The sequence below is a fragment of the Osmerus mordax genome, chromosome 2 (assembly GCF_038355195.1).
Source record: "Osmerus mordax isolate fOsmMor3 chromosome 2, fOsmMor3.pri, whole genome shotgun sequence".
NCBI lineage: Eukaryota > Metazoa > Chordata > Actinopteri > Osmeriformes > Osmeridae > Osmerus > Osmerus mordax.
This window is the reverse complement of record NC_090051.1, coordinates 1,906,962-1,924,332: the sequence shown is the minus strand read 5'-3', so window position 1 is coordinate 1,924,332 and position 17,371 is coordinate 1,906,962. Positions and strand designations below refer to the sequence as shown.

Genomic DNA, 17,371 nt, shown 5'->3' with positions numbered 1-17,371 from the left:
GGTAAACTGCCAGAGGTTAAAAAAAATTGTTTAGGTTTTTCAATTAACAAAGGAAGACAGACCATAATAAACCCTTAAAAGTGTAGGTCTTTACTTTAGATAGAAATTGCCAATAAAGCCAAGGTTTCAGTGAGTACAGTTTCCTACACCATCAAAAGGGAGTCAGGTGAGGGAGTCGGGCTAGTAACCTGAAGGTTGCCAGTTCGATTCCCGGTCATGCCAACTGACGTTGTGTCCTTGGGCAAGGCACTTCACCCTATTTGCCTCGGGGGAATGTCCCTGTACTCACTGTAAGTCGCTCTGGATAAGAGCGTCTGCTAAATGACTAAATGTAAATGTAAAAGGCCCCTGGAAACTAGAGGAAACTGACAGGAGGAGGTCTGGCAGACCCAAAGCCACAACAGAATCAGAAGACAAGTTTCTGAGAGTGAACAGCTTGTGTGACAGGCGGCTCACAGGACAACAGCTTCAAGCACAGCTTAACACTGGTCGAAGTAAGCAAGTCTCAGATGATGGTTGAAATGCTGCAAAATGCTGTGGTAGCAGTTTTGGTTCAGGGTGCCACTAACTCTGTGGAAGTCGCCGACTCTTGATCCAGCAAAAGAGCCCCCAAATCATCACTTTCAACCATGTGAAAATAAAATGTGCAAATGGATGTTGAACACAGATAATCAGAGTTCCAACTCAGTGTTGTAGCGGGGTTTGCTCGTTTATGATTAGCAATACTTAATTTATAATAAAGTATGTAGTTCTTGGGGGCAACACCTCTTATTTGTTGAAGGGACAGAGGAAACCTTATTGAATAATATTGAATAATAGCCTTCGTGATAATCAGTCTAATCTTAAGTCGTGGATTCTATGAAAGTAGGGCAGATCAGATAACGTGAGAGATACGCAAATATTATACACAATGATTTATTTAGGAGAATGTAATTATAATGAACAAATACCAGATAAGTTATGGGTTAGTCAGAGTAGTACAGTGGCTGGATGCTAATGAGGGCGAGCAACACAATGGTTGTGTAGAGCGCGTGTGAAGGGGGGAGGGAGAGAGAGAGAGTGGGAGAGAGGTAGAGAGGGAAAGGTAGGCCTTTCTAGTAACAATGGACGATCAAGGGCAACTGACTTAACGAGGGTTAAGTTAAAATCATTTGTAAACTACAATCAAACATTAACAATTAAATCACAACATGCCAATATGTCACAAGTAAGAAATATTGCAAATCGCAGTTACTTTTGTCGGTTTGAAGAAAGGAGTCAATGGTTTGTTATGTCCAACGAATAGAAAGCGGAATCTCTCGTCAAAGTCCCGGGCGCTCAGTGAATTTGCAGGTTGAGAGGAATAGGTTAGAGAGTGACGCGTTCACCTCAGTTTAATCCTATGAACAAGCGGGGGTGATCGTACGTTTGGGGGTTTTATACTCCAAAGAACAGGGGGGGTCCCCGTGAAGGTGACCTCTTTCATTTTTTTTATTGTTTTACTGTACAGCACTTTGTGTTTCATCATGGATTTTAAAGTGCTTTATAAATAAATGTTGCTTTTTGCTTGCATTGGTCAGTTACTCCCCACCTGGGCGTCGTCCTGAGATCTGCCTAGGTGTGAAGTGGCTCTTAGCTTTGAGTTCCGTTATTTCAACTGTCCATGGAATGCGTAAACTTCAGAATATAACAATACAACATTCATAAATGGTTTTGTTAGTATGGTACAATCATTTTGATATCAAGATTGGCTGACTTAACCCTCGTGCTGCCTTCGGGTCACATGACCCAAAGGTTCATAACGAATCATCGTTGTGTTTACCCAATTTTACCCAATACAAAAACAAGTAAAAATTATTTTCTTTTAACCATTCCAATGTGGGGGGTCTGAGACAGTCCGACAGTTAAAAGAAAATGCTTCACTTTGTTTTTGTATGAGGTAAATTTGTCGCAATACGACGGTGGGTCACAATGACTGATGGGTCAGAATGACCCGAAGATAACACAAGGGTTAACTATACTTGAAGGGAAGTTATAATCAAACCTCAAGTAAATGAGAAAAGCACACATTATACTACTGTCATTGAAATAGTGTCCAGGAGCCATGTAGTCCTTGAGAATATGTTTGTAAATCCACAAAAGAAAGTTCTTCCTTATAAATCCTTTGTCTGATACTGAGGCCATGTGGCCTCTGTTTCTGACCCCATGCTGGGCCAGAAGCTTTGAAGCTTCTCCTCTGGGAGATAAGGAGAAGGTGTGATGGTACCGTGCTTTGTCTGTTGACTGTGCTACAGTCTTAAAGATGACAAAAATCCCAATAAATGCGAGCAGGTTCTGGAACCCAACTGATCTTTACCCCCCAGGCATACAATTCCATACTGCTCACCTATTTTCATGTGTTATTTTACTATTGATAGTTACAGATGGTCTTCGATCTTACGCATAACACCTGTTCTGGGGGTTTCAGATTTCACTCGCACCTTAGCTTTGATGCCTTTGACCTTGCTTAAATTTGGAGATGTACATTTTACTTCTGGGTGACAATAACAAATAACAACACCCATAGGAAATGATCAGACTGATATTCTTTATTTCTACCTCTAGAAGATAGTTGTGTTTGTAATCCATATCATGATAACCTTCTACAGGCTGTCAGGCTGTCACATCACAGAGGAAGGATGTGCTTCTCTGAGCTCAGCTCTGAAGTCAACCTCCTTCCTGAGACAACTGGATCTAAATAACAATGATCTGAAGGATGCCGGCATGAAGCTGCTCTCTGCTGGACTGGGGAATCCACTCTGCAAGCTGGACACACTGAGGTCTGTATTTATGTTCTACATGAGACAATAGTAAAGTTATAATCCGTAATGTATTTGTATGGTTGATTTAGACAACAGAGTTTCACTCATGGCTTCATCAAAGAGAGAACTGGAGGGACTATTATCTGCAGCAGCTTTATAGACTCTGTCATCTAAATCAGTAGCACACATTATCACTTTCCCATTGTGGACGTGTGTGTCTTTGTGGTTGTTGTAAGGTTGATTCTTTTTTACATTTTATGAATGTTGGGGTCACTAGGAAAAGTAAGACATTTGAAGTTGGAAAAAAACAGATTTGGGAGTTTTCTCTGCTGTCAAATAAAACTACAGTAATCTTTGACCCTTATGACAACACAAGGGTTAAGATATACTATTCATCATATTATTGTACATTTGAGGGCCAGGGAGACGTGCACAAAGTACGCACCAAACAAACGCAGGATACGTGCTGCAGCCATTCAGCATGTGGACACGTACATAGCGGAAAGTATATTTCAGCCTTAAGTGTCAGGTGCAACGCTGCTCTTTAGGAAGTTGAACACACTTGTATTGGTCATTTGCACAGATCACTAAAGATAATATTGGCCATTATATTCCTTGAGGTTGGTTTTGCTACATGTAACATAGCATTAAAGCAAAAAGAGAACAGACTGCAGACAATAATGTAACAACTTTAAACTACACTGCTCAAAATAATTAAAGGAACAGTTTTTTATCAGGGTATGGCATGAATTAACTTCTCTGATAATGAACTGGTCAGTTAAGTAGCAGAGGGGTACTTTCCGCTGCATTGGTGTTGATGTAATTAACAACAGGTACACTAGAGGGGCAACAATGAGCCAACCCCAAAACAGGACTGGTTTTGCATGTGGAGGCCATTTCAAGTTTTTCCCTCTTGATCTCTTTGAGTGGGAGCATGAGGCGATTTCTTAACCCTAGAGAAGTTGCACATATTGTCCAACTCCGTGCCGTTGCAAGGAGATTTGATGTGTCTCCCAGCACAATCTCCAGTACATGGAGGACATTCCAGGAGACAGGCAGTTACTCTAGGAGAGCTGGACAGGGCCGTAGAAGGTCATCGACCCATCAGCAGGGCCGATATCTGCTGCTTTGTGCAAGGAGGAACAGGTTGAGCACTGCCCGAGCCATACAGAATGACCTCCAGCAAGCCACTGGTGTGAATGTCTCTGCCCAAACAATCAGAAACAGACTTCATGAGGGTGTCCTCAGGGCGCAACGTCCTACAGTGTGCCCTGTGCTCACTGCCCAGCACCGTGGAGCTCGATTGGTATTTGCTATAGAACACCAGAACTGGCATGTCCGCCCCTGGCACCCTGTGCTTTTCAAAGATGAGAGCAGGTTCACCCTGAGCACCTGTGATAGACGTGAAAGGGTCTGGAGAAGCCAAGGAGAACACTGTACTGCCTGCAAAATCATTCAGCATGACCGGTTTGGTGGTGGGTCACTGATGGTCTGGGGAGGCATATCCATGGAGGGACGCACAGGCCTCTACAGGCTAGAGAACGGCAGTCTGACTGCCATTAGGTATCGGGATGAAATCCTGGAACCCATGGTCAGACCCTACGCTGGTGCAGTAGGTCCTGGGTTCCTCCGGATGCACGACAATTCCCGGCCTCATATGGCAAGAGTGTGCAGGCAGTACCTGGAGGATGAAGGAATCGATACAATTGAATGGCTCTCACGATCACCTGACCTAAACCCGATAGAACACCTCTGGGACATTATGTTTCGGTCCATCAGACGCCGCCAGGTTGCTCCTCAGACTTTACAGGAGCTCACTGATGCCCTTCGACAGATCTGGGAGGACATCCCACAAGACACCATCCGTCGTCTCATTAGGAGCATGCCGCGACGTTGTCAAGCATGCATACAAGCACGTGGGGGCCACACAAGATATTGAGAAGCATTTTGAGTTGAAGAAATTAAATTTTGGCAAAATGAACTAGCCTGTCACATCATTTTTTCACTTAGATTTTTGGGGTGTCTATGAAATTAAGCCCTCTTAAAGTATGAAAACGTATTTCCATCAAAAGATGTGTCATCCTTTCGTTCCTAAGACATTAAACTGTCCATATCAGTATAGATATCCAACATAATTTTTTTTCACATTGTGATTTGATGTGTTTTCAAAAGTGTTCCATAATTTTTTTGAGCAGTGTAGAATATATATATATATATATATATATATGTCTGTATGTCTTTCTATGTCTTTCTGTATTTCAACATTTTATATATAAAATGTTGAAATGTTGAAATACAGAAAGACAGGCATGATGGTGTTGATGATTAACCGTTTGTTCCAACACCGTTATCCACGAACAGCATCCGAATATAGCAGTTCCTGTTCTCTCAGGATGGAAGGCAGAGCCAACAGGCAGTTATGTTGCTCTTTTGTAGCAGAATATGGTTATCTAATGACCTAACAGAATTAAATAAATACTGATAAGCATTCTGTTATTTTAAAATATATACATTTATTGGGTAGCTAAGTTTTTTTTGCATACATTTGGTTAATTTCACTTCCATTTAATTCCCCTTTCATTTTTCAGAAGAACTTGCTGTTATTTCACTATGATAATATTGTCCAATAGCATGTCGTGTTTGCATGTTCTGTCATGTGATCTCCATCTCTGGATCAGTTAGCCGTGTTTCTAAAAAGAACGACGTTAACTAATGGCGTCGGAACCAGCGATGTATATCTGCTCAGAAAATTCAAAGATAAGAAAAATGTAGCTAACATCTGAAAGTTTAAGTCAACAAAACATGACTTTCCAGTCCAGAACAAAAGGATTTCAGAGTTTTTTTACTGTAATTTTGAAGAAGTTTACCTCAGGATAACCACAGGATATTCACGGTGTATAAACCAGGACATTTTGTAGCTAATAAAGAGCGACTGAGGTGGGATATTCTTCAATTGGAATCCAACTCAGTGGAACAAGTTCGCCAGGTAGGCTGATATTTCACCGTTTTATATGTAAAATGACATTTTAGTTGACTGAGGCAGGGTAGGGGGAACGGGAGGTAGTTACAAATATCTAGGAAGAGGCAGCAGGAGAGGGCTTTGCCGTTTAGTTGTTTATTAAGCATAAGACCTCATTGGCGTAATGCAGGAACGTTTGTATGCCGACTGCACGACTTTCAAACAGACGATATTGTTGTAAGATTTTAGCATTCAGTCGAACAACACCATTATATTATCCGTTTCCCAATATGGCTTTTATAGCATTCAATAAAGCGTGCTTGATGCTGCCAGTACACACTCTCCCTGTGCGTTGAACTTCAGAGTTTCCAATCTGTCAGACCAGCGCAGGTGACGACAATGTCCCTTGATTAGGGATAGCGGCCAGATTTTGTGGAATACAAAACACCTTTTTCAGTTTGAAGCTCAAGTTCCAATAAAAGGGCGAGTTCTCGCTTAATGTTTCTAGTTTTCCAATACGTCTATATCGTTGCCATTATACACAGGTAGTTTAGGAGTGATCTTATGCTGACACAATGTATCAGATTTTCCAGTCCTTATTTGCCGTTTAGTTGTTATTTATTATGCATAGTTGTAAAATGTAGATTGACATACCAGGTTTCCCAATGTCATTGGTGGTCTGTGCACTGTGGTCTGTTCTCTGGTCTGGTGAGAACTGTGTCCCTTCCCTCTACCTGTGCCCCTTCCTGTCACCTGTGTCCCTAAATATAGAACCCTGTGCCTCCAATGACTGCCACCCAGTGTCCAAAATATTCTGACAGTTCTATCTAACCAAAATAATATGACATGTCAATAAGAAACACAAATGGCTCCTACAGTTAGGAAAGTGGAAGATAGATGCTGTCTATTGTGCCGGAAAGCTAAAGGAGAACTACAGCTTAACTACAGTTTAAACAAGAACTCACACAGGGAGACTTATTAGTTGATTTGGTCACTACCTCCGTATACAGAGGAATGGCCATTTTTATTTATTTTGTGTACGTCTATTAATTGTAAAGTGGTATGTTCACATCAACCAAGAGGCCAGTCGTGATGTGTCGTTTGTGAACGATTCCTTCATTTTGAACGAATCTTTAGAATGACTGGGGAGTAACGAGTCGTCTCAGTGAGTGATTCGTTCATCTTCTCGTGGCAGCGCATAGGGACTGTTGCATTGGCTCAGTAGAGGAAACAGAAAGGATTCGTTCACCTCATTCACGTTCACGTGACTGCTAGGTTTAGCATAGAAGACGTGAATGGTTCGAGTGATAATTACAGGTTTTGTTATTTTTGCTTTACTTAAAGTTCAGTGCAGTAATTGTTTGCTGTGATAATTAAATACCAGTGTGATAATAAGTGACCATTTCAAATCATGCAAACTGTCATGATGTATTGTATTTAATGGGGGAATTTTTGTGGAAATATTATCTGGCACACAAATGTGCAATTCCTTTCCCTATAGCCTACTTTAATTTATCTTGGCTGGTTTAGATGCACTAATATTTCTTCCTTTGGAATATGATAACTGTTTAAAATTGTGGAAATATTGAACAAGCAAACTTGCTTGTTCTTTATCCTCGATTCTCTATGATCATCCCAACATTCCCAATACAAAAACCATGTTGTACAAATATATAGAATTGTCTGTCACATGGCTCTTCTTTCATTGGCTCCCTTGCATAGATCCTGCACACGTGCGTGTGTGCGTGCATATGTCTTAAAGTGGCCCTGCTTAGGCTAACTAATAGATAAGATAAGGATCTTTCTGTTTACCTAAGCCTTTACCTTGCCTATAGTTCACCTGGGGGGTTGGCCTCTCTACACAAATGGAATGCTGAACACAGTATCATTCTTATACACGATAAAGAGTTACATCTTCAACTTTTCTGATATTGGATTACATGGGTCACTCTGTCTAATGAGGGGAGGTGCAGCTATGACAGTACCTGCCAAATGAACCCCTCTGTGCTGACTCACTCTGGAGGCCCAGATGGATTCTGTCACAATATTGATCCTCTTTCTACAGGCTGTCAGGCTGTCTGGTCACAGAGGAAGGCTGTGCTTCTCTGGCCTCAGCTCTGAGGTCCAACCCCTTCCACATGAGGGAACTGGACCTGAGCTACAATCATCCAGGAGAAAAGGGATTGAAGCTGCTCTCTGCTAGACTGGAGGATCCACACTGCAGACTGGAGAAACTGAAGTAAGGAGATGTTTGTTTTTTATATATACCTCTTAATGTAATGTCGCTTAACACTGAATATATCTAATTACGTTAATAGGCCTTGCATTTCTTGATGTTACAATTAAAACTGCATGTTTAATCTACAATATGGTTGTAGCCACAATCATAATTGTATTTCCAGAAAGCGGGTTTAGTGAAAACTGAGTTTTTAAACCCTGAGATGAGGGAAACTCTGGGTTTTTAGCTCCAGAAAGAGAGGTCACTAAAACCAGACGTTGTAAAATGTAGCTCAGCTCAAACCTAGGTCTTAGTGTCGGTTTGAAGTGAATTTAGCTAGGGACTTCAACAAGAAAAGAAAATGGAATCAATTTGAGCGCAAAATAGTTTTTGAGCTTCATATAATATAAACATTATATTATATGAATATTATATCATATCAATATTATATCATATTGTTATATTTGCCGAATGTTTTTAACTACAAATATTATTATATTTACTCAGTTTTGGACACCTTTGTGCAGAGAATGATGATACTAAGGCCCAATCCCAATGTCCCCCCTAAACCCTAAGCCCTGAACCCTCACACACTTACTTGACGTCACCTAGTAAGTGATCGAGTGCAAGAGGCTACAAGAGCTCAAAATGCTATAAATTGGAATGGTTCAGCACTTTGCGGCATTATAGGTAAAATACTAATGTTGTTGGATCAAATCTGATGAAAGCATATTTGGAATTTATCATCAAAGGACAACCTACACACTAGGGCTGCACGATTATGGGCAAAATGATAAGCACGATTATTTTGATCAACATTGAGATCACGATTAATTATCATGATTATTTGTTGATTTTAACCAAAACAACTTTTTTTGTCACGTAGGCTAATTATACCATGCAGTTCGTCAGTGATGAAGTAAGCAAACAGCGCTTGATCGGCCATGACTGACGTCAACGCAGCAAACCAGGAAGCAGGAATGTCCGACTTTACGCAGCCGTTTATAACTCTTCCCCGACTGCAAGCAGCAACTCTCGCTGGTCGTTTCATGCAGCCAATGTCGAACGCACCTATGGTTTACTGAGCGCTAAATTGGCTTTGCCAAAAGAATGCCGCATTTTAAATATCGCTCCATCACGCGAATTTGATCGTGGGAAGCCAAAATCGTGATTAAAATTGTATTAATTGTGCAGCCCTACTACACCCAGCTCTGGCTATATTAACCGTCAGTGAGCTTTGTGTTTAAACTTACTGATGTTAACTGTTATTTCTAACTTCTATTTCTGTTTACGTCAGGGTTGGTTGCTCCTTCCATGCTTGTTTGTTTACTGTTCTTCGTCTTTCTTGTCTTATGAGGAGGGTTAGCCAGGATCTTTTTCTCTCTTCCAGGCTTCCCCCGGTAACCCTCGTGTTTCACGTCACTACGCTGTGAATTGTGGGCAAGTCTGCAAAAATGCAGACTTACGGGTGCCTAAAATGTCTTCGAAAGAGCCCTCACGAACTTGACAATTTGACAGTGGGACAGCCCTAAGCCCTCACAGACTTAGTGAGAACGTGCCTCAAAGTCTGTGAGTCTGTGAGGGTGGACATTGGGATTGGGCCTAACCGTTCGTAAACTCCAGATTGATTGTCCTGTTGTCTCCGAGGGAAAAAGCTGTTTGACCCGTGCATTGAATCAGAGCGTGCACGGAGAGAGGGGATTATTCACAGACGTGTCTGTTGTAGTGAGAGAGAGAGAACACGAGCGGGGCAAGAAGGGGCTGAGCGAATCAGTATGCTGCGTGCAGCTCTACTATTAAATATTTTTTTGTGATGTTAAACAGTAAAAGCAAAAACACCATTTTATAAATTTGTGGTGGTAAATCTCTAATTGTGGCGGGCCGTTACAAATAAATTAATGTATGGGAAACACTGAAAACTGGGTGTGTTGCCACGGTAACTGACTGTGAACCTCACCTGCTTGCTGGCAGCTTTTCTGTAACAAACCATGAGTTTCTCCCTCTCCCCTCCCTCATGCTGAGCCTGAAGCTACTGTCAGACATGGGGGGTCCTTTCCTCATCAACCTGATTGTTGTTGAAGCCATATAACACATACGGATGACATGAAATTCTACAGTTTTCCATGCAGAGCTAACCTGGCATTTCCTGAACATCTCACTGTTAATCTGTGCTGTGGAGGTTGATGGACCCTCCTTCTCGTAATCTTGTCATTAAAAAGGAGAAGAATGTGCCAGTTGTTTTGCGCACATAGGATTGTTCCATTTCTTCTTCACTTGTAGTAAGACGTTAGCCTGGTCCTAACCAGACTCTCGTACATTTCATTTGTACAGAGAGTCTGGGCTCGCTCCCTTGACAAGCGTTAACTTCCTTGAAGGCGGGTACTCTGTTGAAGTTTAAAACTATTGGATCTGCCCAGAGCCACTCTGGATCTGCCATAACCAGCAAAGCTAGTAAGACGTGGTTAAATGTGAAATTAATATACTGCTTTGAAATGTACTGAATGAACAATTGCCTCTTTTGCTGTTGAAGTAGTTTTTCTGCTTTCTGAAAATGTCTTCATACTCGCCTGCACGCATGAGAATTTCTAATTCTCTGGATGAGAGCGTCTGCTAAATGACAAAATGTAATTCCAGTGAATTAGAAATGAACTAACTCAGATCAGCTGTTCTGGAAGCGATAACTCTGAGCTTCCCATCTCAGGGTTCATCAAGTCAGAGTTCAGGGTTAGGCTCAGAGTTTGTAAAACCTGCTTTCTGGAATACACCTCTGATGATGAGAGAAACAACATGTTTACTTAGAAAGTCAGTTGCTAAGTCACTTATCAACAGGTGAAGTGTATTTTCATCATTCCTCTGCTTATCCCTGCAGTGTGGATCATGGTGGAGAGTGCCGGATCAAACCTGGCCTTAGGAAATGTGAGTATTGACTGCTACTTGGTTCTAGTACACAAGGTCATACAAGGGACAATACCATTAGTGACTTGGACACTGTCAAAAATGGACACACACACACTGTAAACACACACTTTTAGAAGCAGTAATTTAACACAATTACCCACATCAATACTGTGTGTACGTCTGTGTGTGCTATGTCCCCTTCCTTCTCCCCTCCTCCCTCTCCTCCCCTCTTCCTCTCCTCCCCTCTTCCCCTCCTCTGCTCTCCTCCCCTCTTCCCCTCCTCCCTCTTCCTCTCCTCCCCTCTTCCCCTCCTCTGCTCTCCTCTCCTCTTCCCCTCCTCCCTCTTCTTCCCCTCGTCCCCTCCTCTCCTCTTCCCCTCATCCCCCTCTTCCCCTCTTCCCTCTGCTCTCCTCTCCTCCCCTCTTCCCCTTCTCCCTCTCCTCTCCTCTTCCCCTCCTCCCCTCTTCCTCTCCTCTTCCCTTCCTCCCCTCTTCCTCTCCTCCCCTCTTCCCTTCTTCCCTCTCCTCCCCTCTTCCCCTCCTCCCTCTTCTCTCCTCTTCCTCTCCTCTCCTCTTCCCCTCTTCCTCTCCTCCCCTCTTCCCTTCTCCCCCTCCTCCCTCTCCTCCCCTCTTCCCCTCCTCCCTCTTCCCCTCTTCCTCTCCTCCCCTCTTCCCCTCCTCCCTCTTCTCTCCTCTTCCTCTCCTCCCCTTCTCCCTCTCCTCTCCTCCCCTTCTCCCTCTCCTCCCCTTCTCCCTCTCCTCTCCTCTTCCCCTCCTCCCTCTTCCCCTCCTCCCTCTTCCTCTCCTCCCCTCTTCCCCTCCTCCCCTCTTCCCTTCTTCCCCTCCTCCCTCTCCTCCCCTCTTCCCCTCCTCCCTCTTCTCTCCTCTTCCTCTCCTCTCCTCTTCCCCTCTTCCTCTCCTCCCCTCTTCCCTTCTCCCCCTCCTCCCTCTCCTCCCCTCTTCCCCTCCTCCCTCTTCCCTTCTTCCTCTCCTCCCCTCTTCCCCTCCTCCCTCTTCTCTCCTCTTCCTCTCCTCCCCTCCTCCCCTTCTCCCTCTCCTCTCCTCCCCTTCTCCCTCTCCTCTCCTCTTCCCCTTCCCCCTTCTTCCCCTCCTCCCTCTTCCTCTCCTCCCCTCTTCCCCTCTTCCCTTCTTCCCCTCCTCCCTCTCCTCTCCTCTTCCCCTCCTCCCTCTTCCTCTCCTCCGCTCTTCCCCTCCTCTGCTCTCCTCTCCTCTTCCCCTCCTCCCTCTTCCGCTCCTCCCCTCTTCCCTTCTTCTCCTCCCTCTTCTCCCCTCTTCCCCTCTTCCCTCTACTCTCCTCCCCTCTTCCCCTCCTCTGCTCTCCTCTCCTCTTCCCCTCCTCCCCTCTTCCCTCTGCTCTCCTCCCCTCTTCCCTTCTTCCCTCTCCTCCCTTCTTCCTCTCCTTCCCTCTGCTCTCCTTCCCTCTGCTCTCCTCCCCTCTTCCCCTCTTCCCTCTGCTCTCCCCTTCCCTTCTTCCCTCTCCTCCCCTGTTCCCCTCCCTCTCCTCCCTCTTCCTCTCCTCCCTCTTCCCCTCCTCCCCTCTTCCCTTCTTCCCCTCCTCCCTCTCTCTCCTCTTCCCCTCCTCCCTCTCTCTCCTCTTCCCCTCCTCCCTCCCTTCCCCTGTTCCCCTCCCCTCCCTCTGCTCTCTTCTTCCCCTCCTCCCTCTTCCCCTCCTCCCTCTTCTCTCCTCTTCCTCTCCTCTCCTCTTCCCCTCTTCCTCTCCTCCCCTCTTCCCTTCTCCCCCTCCTCCCTCTCCTCCCCTCTTCCCCTCCTCCCTCTTCCCCTCTTCCTCTCCTCCCCTCTTCCCCTCCTCCCTCTTCTCTCCTCTTCCTCTCCTCCCCTTCTCCCTCTCCTCTCCTCCCCTTCTCCCTCTCCTCCCCTTCTCCCTCTCCTCTCCTCTTCCCCTCCTCCCTCTTCCCCTCCTCCCTCTTCCTCTCCTCCCCTCTTCCCCTCCTCCCCTCTTCCCTTCTTCCCCTCCTCCCTCTCCTCCCCTCTTCCCCTCCTCCCTCTTCTCTCCTCTTCCTCTCCTCTCCTCTTCCCCTCTTCCTCTCCTCCCCTCTTCCCTTCTCCCCCTCCTCCCTCTCCTCCCCTCTTCCCCTCCTCCCTCTTCCCTTCTTCCTCTCCTCCCCTCTTCCCCTCCTCCCTCTTCTCTCCTCTTCCTCTCCTCCCCTCCTCCCCTTCTCCCTCTCCTCTCCTCCCCTTCTCCCTCTCCTCTCCTCTTCCCCTTCCCCCTTCTTCCCCTCCTCCCTCTTCCTCTCCTCCCCTCTTCCCCTCTTCCCTTCTTCCCCTCCTCCCTCTCCTCTCCTCTTCCCCTCCTCCCTCTTCCTCTCCTCCGCTCTTCCCCTCCTCTGCTCTCCTCCCTCTCTTCCCCTCCTCTCCTCTTCCCTTCCTCCCTCTTCCCCCCCTCCCTCTTCCTCTCCTCTTCCTCTCCTCTTCCCCTCCTCCCTCTTCCTCTCCTCCCTTCCTCCCCTCTTCCCTTCTTCCCCTCCTCCCTCTTCTTTCCTCTTCCCCTCTTCCTCTCCTCCCTTCCCTCTTCCCTTCTTCCCCTCCCTCTTCTCTCCTCTTCCCCTCCTCCCTCTCCTCCCCTCTTCCCCTCCTCCTTCCCCTCCTCCTTCCCCTCCTCCTTCCCCTCCTCTCCTCCCCTCTTCCCCTCCTCCCCTCTTCCCTTCTTCCCTCTGCTCTCCTCCCCTCTTCCCCTCCTCCTTCCCCTCCTCCTTCCCCTCCTCTCCTCCCCTCTTCCCCTCCTCCCCTCTTCCCTTCTTCCCTCTGCTCTCCTCCCCTCTTCCCCTCCTCTCCTCCCCTCTTCCCTTCTTCCCTCTGCTCTCCTCCCCTCTTCCCCTCCTCTCCTCCCCTCTTCCCCTCCTCTCCTCCCCTCTTCCCCTCTTCCCTCTGCTCTCCTCCCCTCTTCCCCTCCTTTGCTCTCCTCTTCCCCTCCTCCCTCTTCCTCTCCTCCCCTCTTCCCCTCTTCCTCTCCTCCCCTCTTCTCATTCTCCCTCTCCTCTCCTCTTCCCCTCCTCCCCTCTTCCTCTCCTCCCCTCTTCCCTTCTTCCCTCTCCTCCCTTCTTCCTCTCCTTCCCTCTGCTCTCCTTCCCTCTGCTCTCCTCCCCTCTTCCCCTCTTCCCTCTGCTCTCCCCTTCCCTTCTTCCCTCTCCTCCCCTGTTCCCCTCCCTCTCCTCCCTCTTCCTCTCCTCCCTCTTCCCCTCCTCCCCTCTTCCCTTCTTCCCCTCCTCCCTCTCTCTCCTCTTCCCCTCCTCCCTCTCTCTCCTCTTCCCCTCCTCCCTCCCTTCCCCTGTTCCCCTCCCCTCCCTCTGCTCTCTTCTTCCCCTCCTCCCTCTTCCTCTCCTCCCTCTGCTCTCCTCCCTCTCTTCCCCTCCTCTCCTCTTCCCTTCCTCCCTCTTCCCCCCCTCCCTCTTCCTCTCCTCTTCCTCTCCTCTTCCCCTCCTCCCTCTTCCTCTCCTCCCTTCCTCCCCTCTTCCCTTCTTCCCCTCCTCCCTCTTCTTTCCTCTTCCCCTCTTCCTCTCCTCCCTTCCCTCTTCCCTTCTTCCCCTCCCTCTTCTCTCCTCTTCCCCTCCTCCCTCTCCTCCCCTCTTCCCCTCCTCCTTCCCCTCCTCCTTCCCCTCCTCTCCTCCCCTCTTCCCCTCCTCCCCTCTTCCCTTCTTCCCTCTGCTCTCCTCCCCTCTTCCCCTCCTCCTTCCCCTCCTCCTTCCCCTCCTCTCCTCCCCTCTTCCCCTCCTCCCCTCTTCCCTTCTTCCCTCTGCTCTCCTCCCCTCTTCCCCTCCTCTCCTCCCCTCTTCCCTTCTTCCCTCTGCTCTCCTCCCCTCTTCCCCTCCTCTCCTCCCCTCTTCCCCTCCTCTCCTCCCCTCTTCCCCTCTTCCCTCTGCTCTCCTCCCCTCTTCCCCTCCTTTGCTCTCCTCTTCCCCTCCTCCCTCTTCCTCTCCTCCCCTCTTCCCCTTTTCCTCTCCTCCCCTCTTCTCATTCTCCCTCTCCTCTCCTCTTCCCCTCCTCCCCTCTTCCTCTCCTCCCCTCTTCCCTTCTTCCCCTCCTCCCTCTCCTCCCCTCTTCCTCTCCTCCCTTCTTCCCCTCCTCCCCTCTTCCCCTCCTCTCCTCCCCTTCTCCCTCTCCTCTCTTCCACTCTTCCCTCTGCTCTCCTCTCCTCTTCCCCTCCTCCCTCTCCTCCCCTCTTCCCTCTGCTCTCCTCTTCCTCTCCCCTCTTCCCCTTCTTCCTCTCCTCCCTTCTTCCCCTCCTCCCCTCTTCCCCTTCTTCCTCTCCTCCCTTTTTCCCCCTCCTCCCCTCTTCCCCTCCTCCCCTCTTCTCCTTCTTCCTCTCCTCCCTTCCTCCCCTCTTCCTCTTCTCCCTTCTTCCTCTCCTCCCTCTTCCCTCTGCTCTCCTCCCCTCTTCCCCTTCTTCCCCTCCTCCATCTCCTCTCTTCACTTCTCCCTCTCCTCTCCTCCCCAAGATGGAGTGATGGGGGCATATCAGGGGTAAGGAGATGGGGGATGATGGAAAGAGGGATTTGGAGGGAGAGAGGTAGCATGTGAGAGAGAATGAAAGGAAGAGAGAGAGAGTGGAAGAGAGAGAGAGGGGGAGGGACAGAGAGCAGGGTAGAGAGGATGGAACAGAAATAGAGATAAAGAGCGAGAGAGAGAGCGAGAGAGAGCGAGAGAGCGAGAGAGAGAGAGTGAGGATGGGTAGAGAGAGAGAGTGAGGATGGGTAGAGAGAGAGAGTGAGGATGGGTAGAGAGAGAGAGTGAGGATGGGTAGAGAGAGAGAGCGAGGATGGGTAGAGAGAGAGAGAGAGAGTGAGGATGGGTAGAGAGAGAGAGTGAGGATGGGTAGAGAGAGAGAGAGAGAGAGAGAGAGAGAGAGAGAGAGAGAGAGAGAGAGAGAGAGAGAATGAAAGGGGGAGGGCAGGAAGAGGGAGACATTCTAATGTGAATGATGATGATCAGTAATATATTGTGTCTTGGTCTCCCCCATCAGATGCCTGTGAGCTCACACTGGACCCAAACACAGCACACAGAGAACTCTCTCTGTCCGAGGAGAACAGAAAGGTGACAAGGAGGAGAGAGGAGCAGCCGTATCCTGATCACCCAGAGAGATTTGAGGGCAGGCCACAGGTGCTGTGTAGAGAGGGTCTGTCTGGGCGCTGTTACTGGGAGGCAGAGTGGAGTGGAGGAGGGGTTTATATAGCAGTGACATATAAAGGAATCAGCAGGAGAGGAGAGGGTTATGACTGTGTGCTTGGATACAATAACAAGTCCTGGAGTCTGTACTGTGATGATAACAGTTACTCTGCCAGGCACAATAATAAGTACACTGCCATACCTGCCCCCCCCTCCAGCCCCCACAGAGTAGGAGTGTATCTGGACTGGCCGGCCGGCACTCTGTCCTTCTACACAGTCTCCTCTGACACACTGACCCACCTGCACACATTCCACAGCACATTCACTGAGCCCCTCTATCCTGGGTTCAGGGTTTATAACTCCTCAGTGTCCCTGTGTCAGGTAGAATAGCCCACACACACTCTCACACACTGTGCTCACATAGATGTCATTGAAGATTGAACTGTATACAGTTGTGATTGATATCCCAGAGTGTTTGTAAATATTGCTGTGTGTAGAATGTTTGTTTTGTTTTAACCTTTAGATGTAAATATTACTGATATGAAATATGATTAATATCTCTAAATATTACCGACGCTTCCACCAGAGTGAGTTATTTTTCCAAAACGGAAGCTAGCTAGCTTTAGTTAGCTTCCGTTACCTAGCAACCTAGCATAATACTCGTAGCAATGCTACTACCTGCTAGCGTTACTTGTTAGCCTCCTAACTGTACATTTTGAAGCCATACTACAGCGTTTGTCATGTCGTTTTTGTCTATCGGAAAATAGTGGGTTGGAATGTTCAGAATCACACGTGCGACGTTACTCTGTGGGGCTTTCGAACTATCGCACACGTGTGATGCTACTCCTTAACGGGTTCATTGTTGACAAACAACAATCCAAGTTTATGTACCCTTAGTATAGATAGTCCACATATTTACATTTTAGGTATATGTTTATTGTATGCACCTTCCTGCCAAAGCAAATTCCTTGTCTGTGCAAACTCTCATGGCGAATAAATCCCATTCTGATTCTGATTCTGATCCTGTCTTTGATCTCAGTTCCACTGAATGTGATGAACTAAATAGTGTCTTAGTGACTAAATAAGGAGAAATAAAGATGTTTTATACAGGATGATAGAAGACATGCTGTGTGTTTGTTGGTGACCCAGTGGCCCTATAGACACACACACACACATGTACACACACACATGTACACACACACACACACACACGTACACACACACACATGTACACACACACACACACACTGGAAACACTACATTTAGGACCAGTAATATGACAGTATTACCCACTTGAATATACACTGTGTGTGTGTCTAGTGTGATCCTTTCCCTCCCTACTCTCTCCCCCACCCTCCCTCCCTACTCTCTCCCC

The 17,371-nt window shown here is 47.2% G+C and overlaps 1 protein-coding gene across 1 annotated transcript in view; it reads left to right on the top strand.

The window, feature by feature from the left end:
• LOC136932995 (protein NLRC3-like) overlaps positions 1-17,104 on the top strand; it is a 30,037-nt gene extending 12,933 nt beyond the window's left edge. Inside the window, exons 11-14 of the mRNA XM_067228336.1 lie at positions 2,628-2,798; positions 7,805-7,978; positions 10,827-10,873; positions 15,854-17,104. Of these exons, the coding sequence (XP_067084437.1) occupies positions 2,628-2,798; positions 7,805-7,978; positions 10,827-10,873; positions 15,854-16,386 (925 nt within the window). The 3' untranslated portion in view covers positions 16,387-17,104. The remainder of the gene's footprint in view (positions 1-2,627; positions 2,799-7,804; positions 7,979-10,826; positions 10,874-15,853) is intronic.
• The last annotated feature ends 267 nt before the right edge of the window (positions 17,105-17,371 follow it).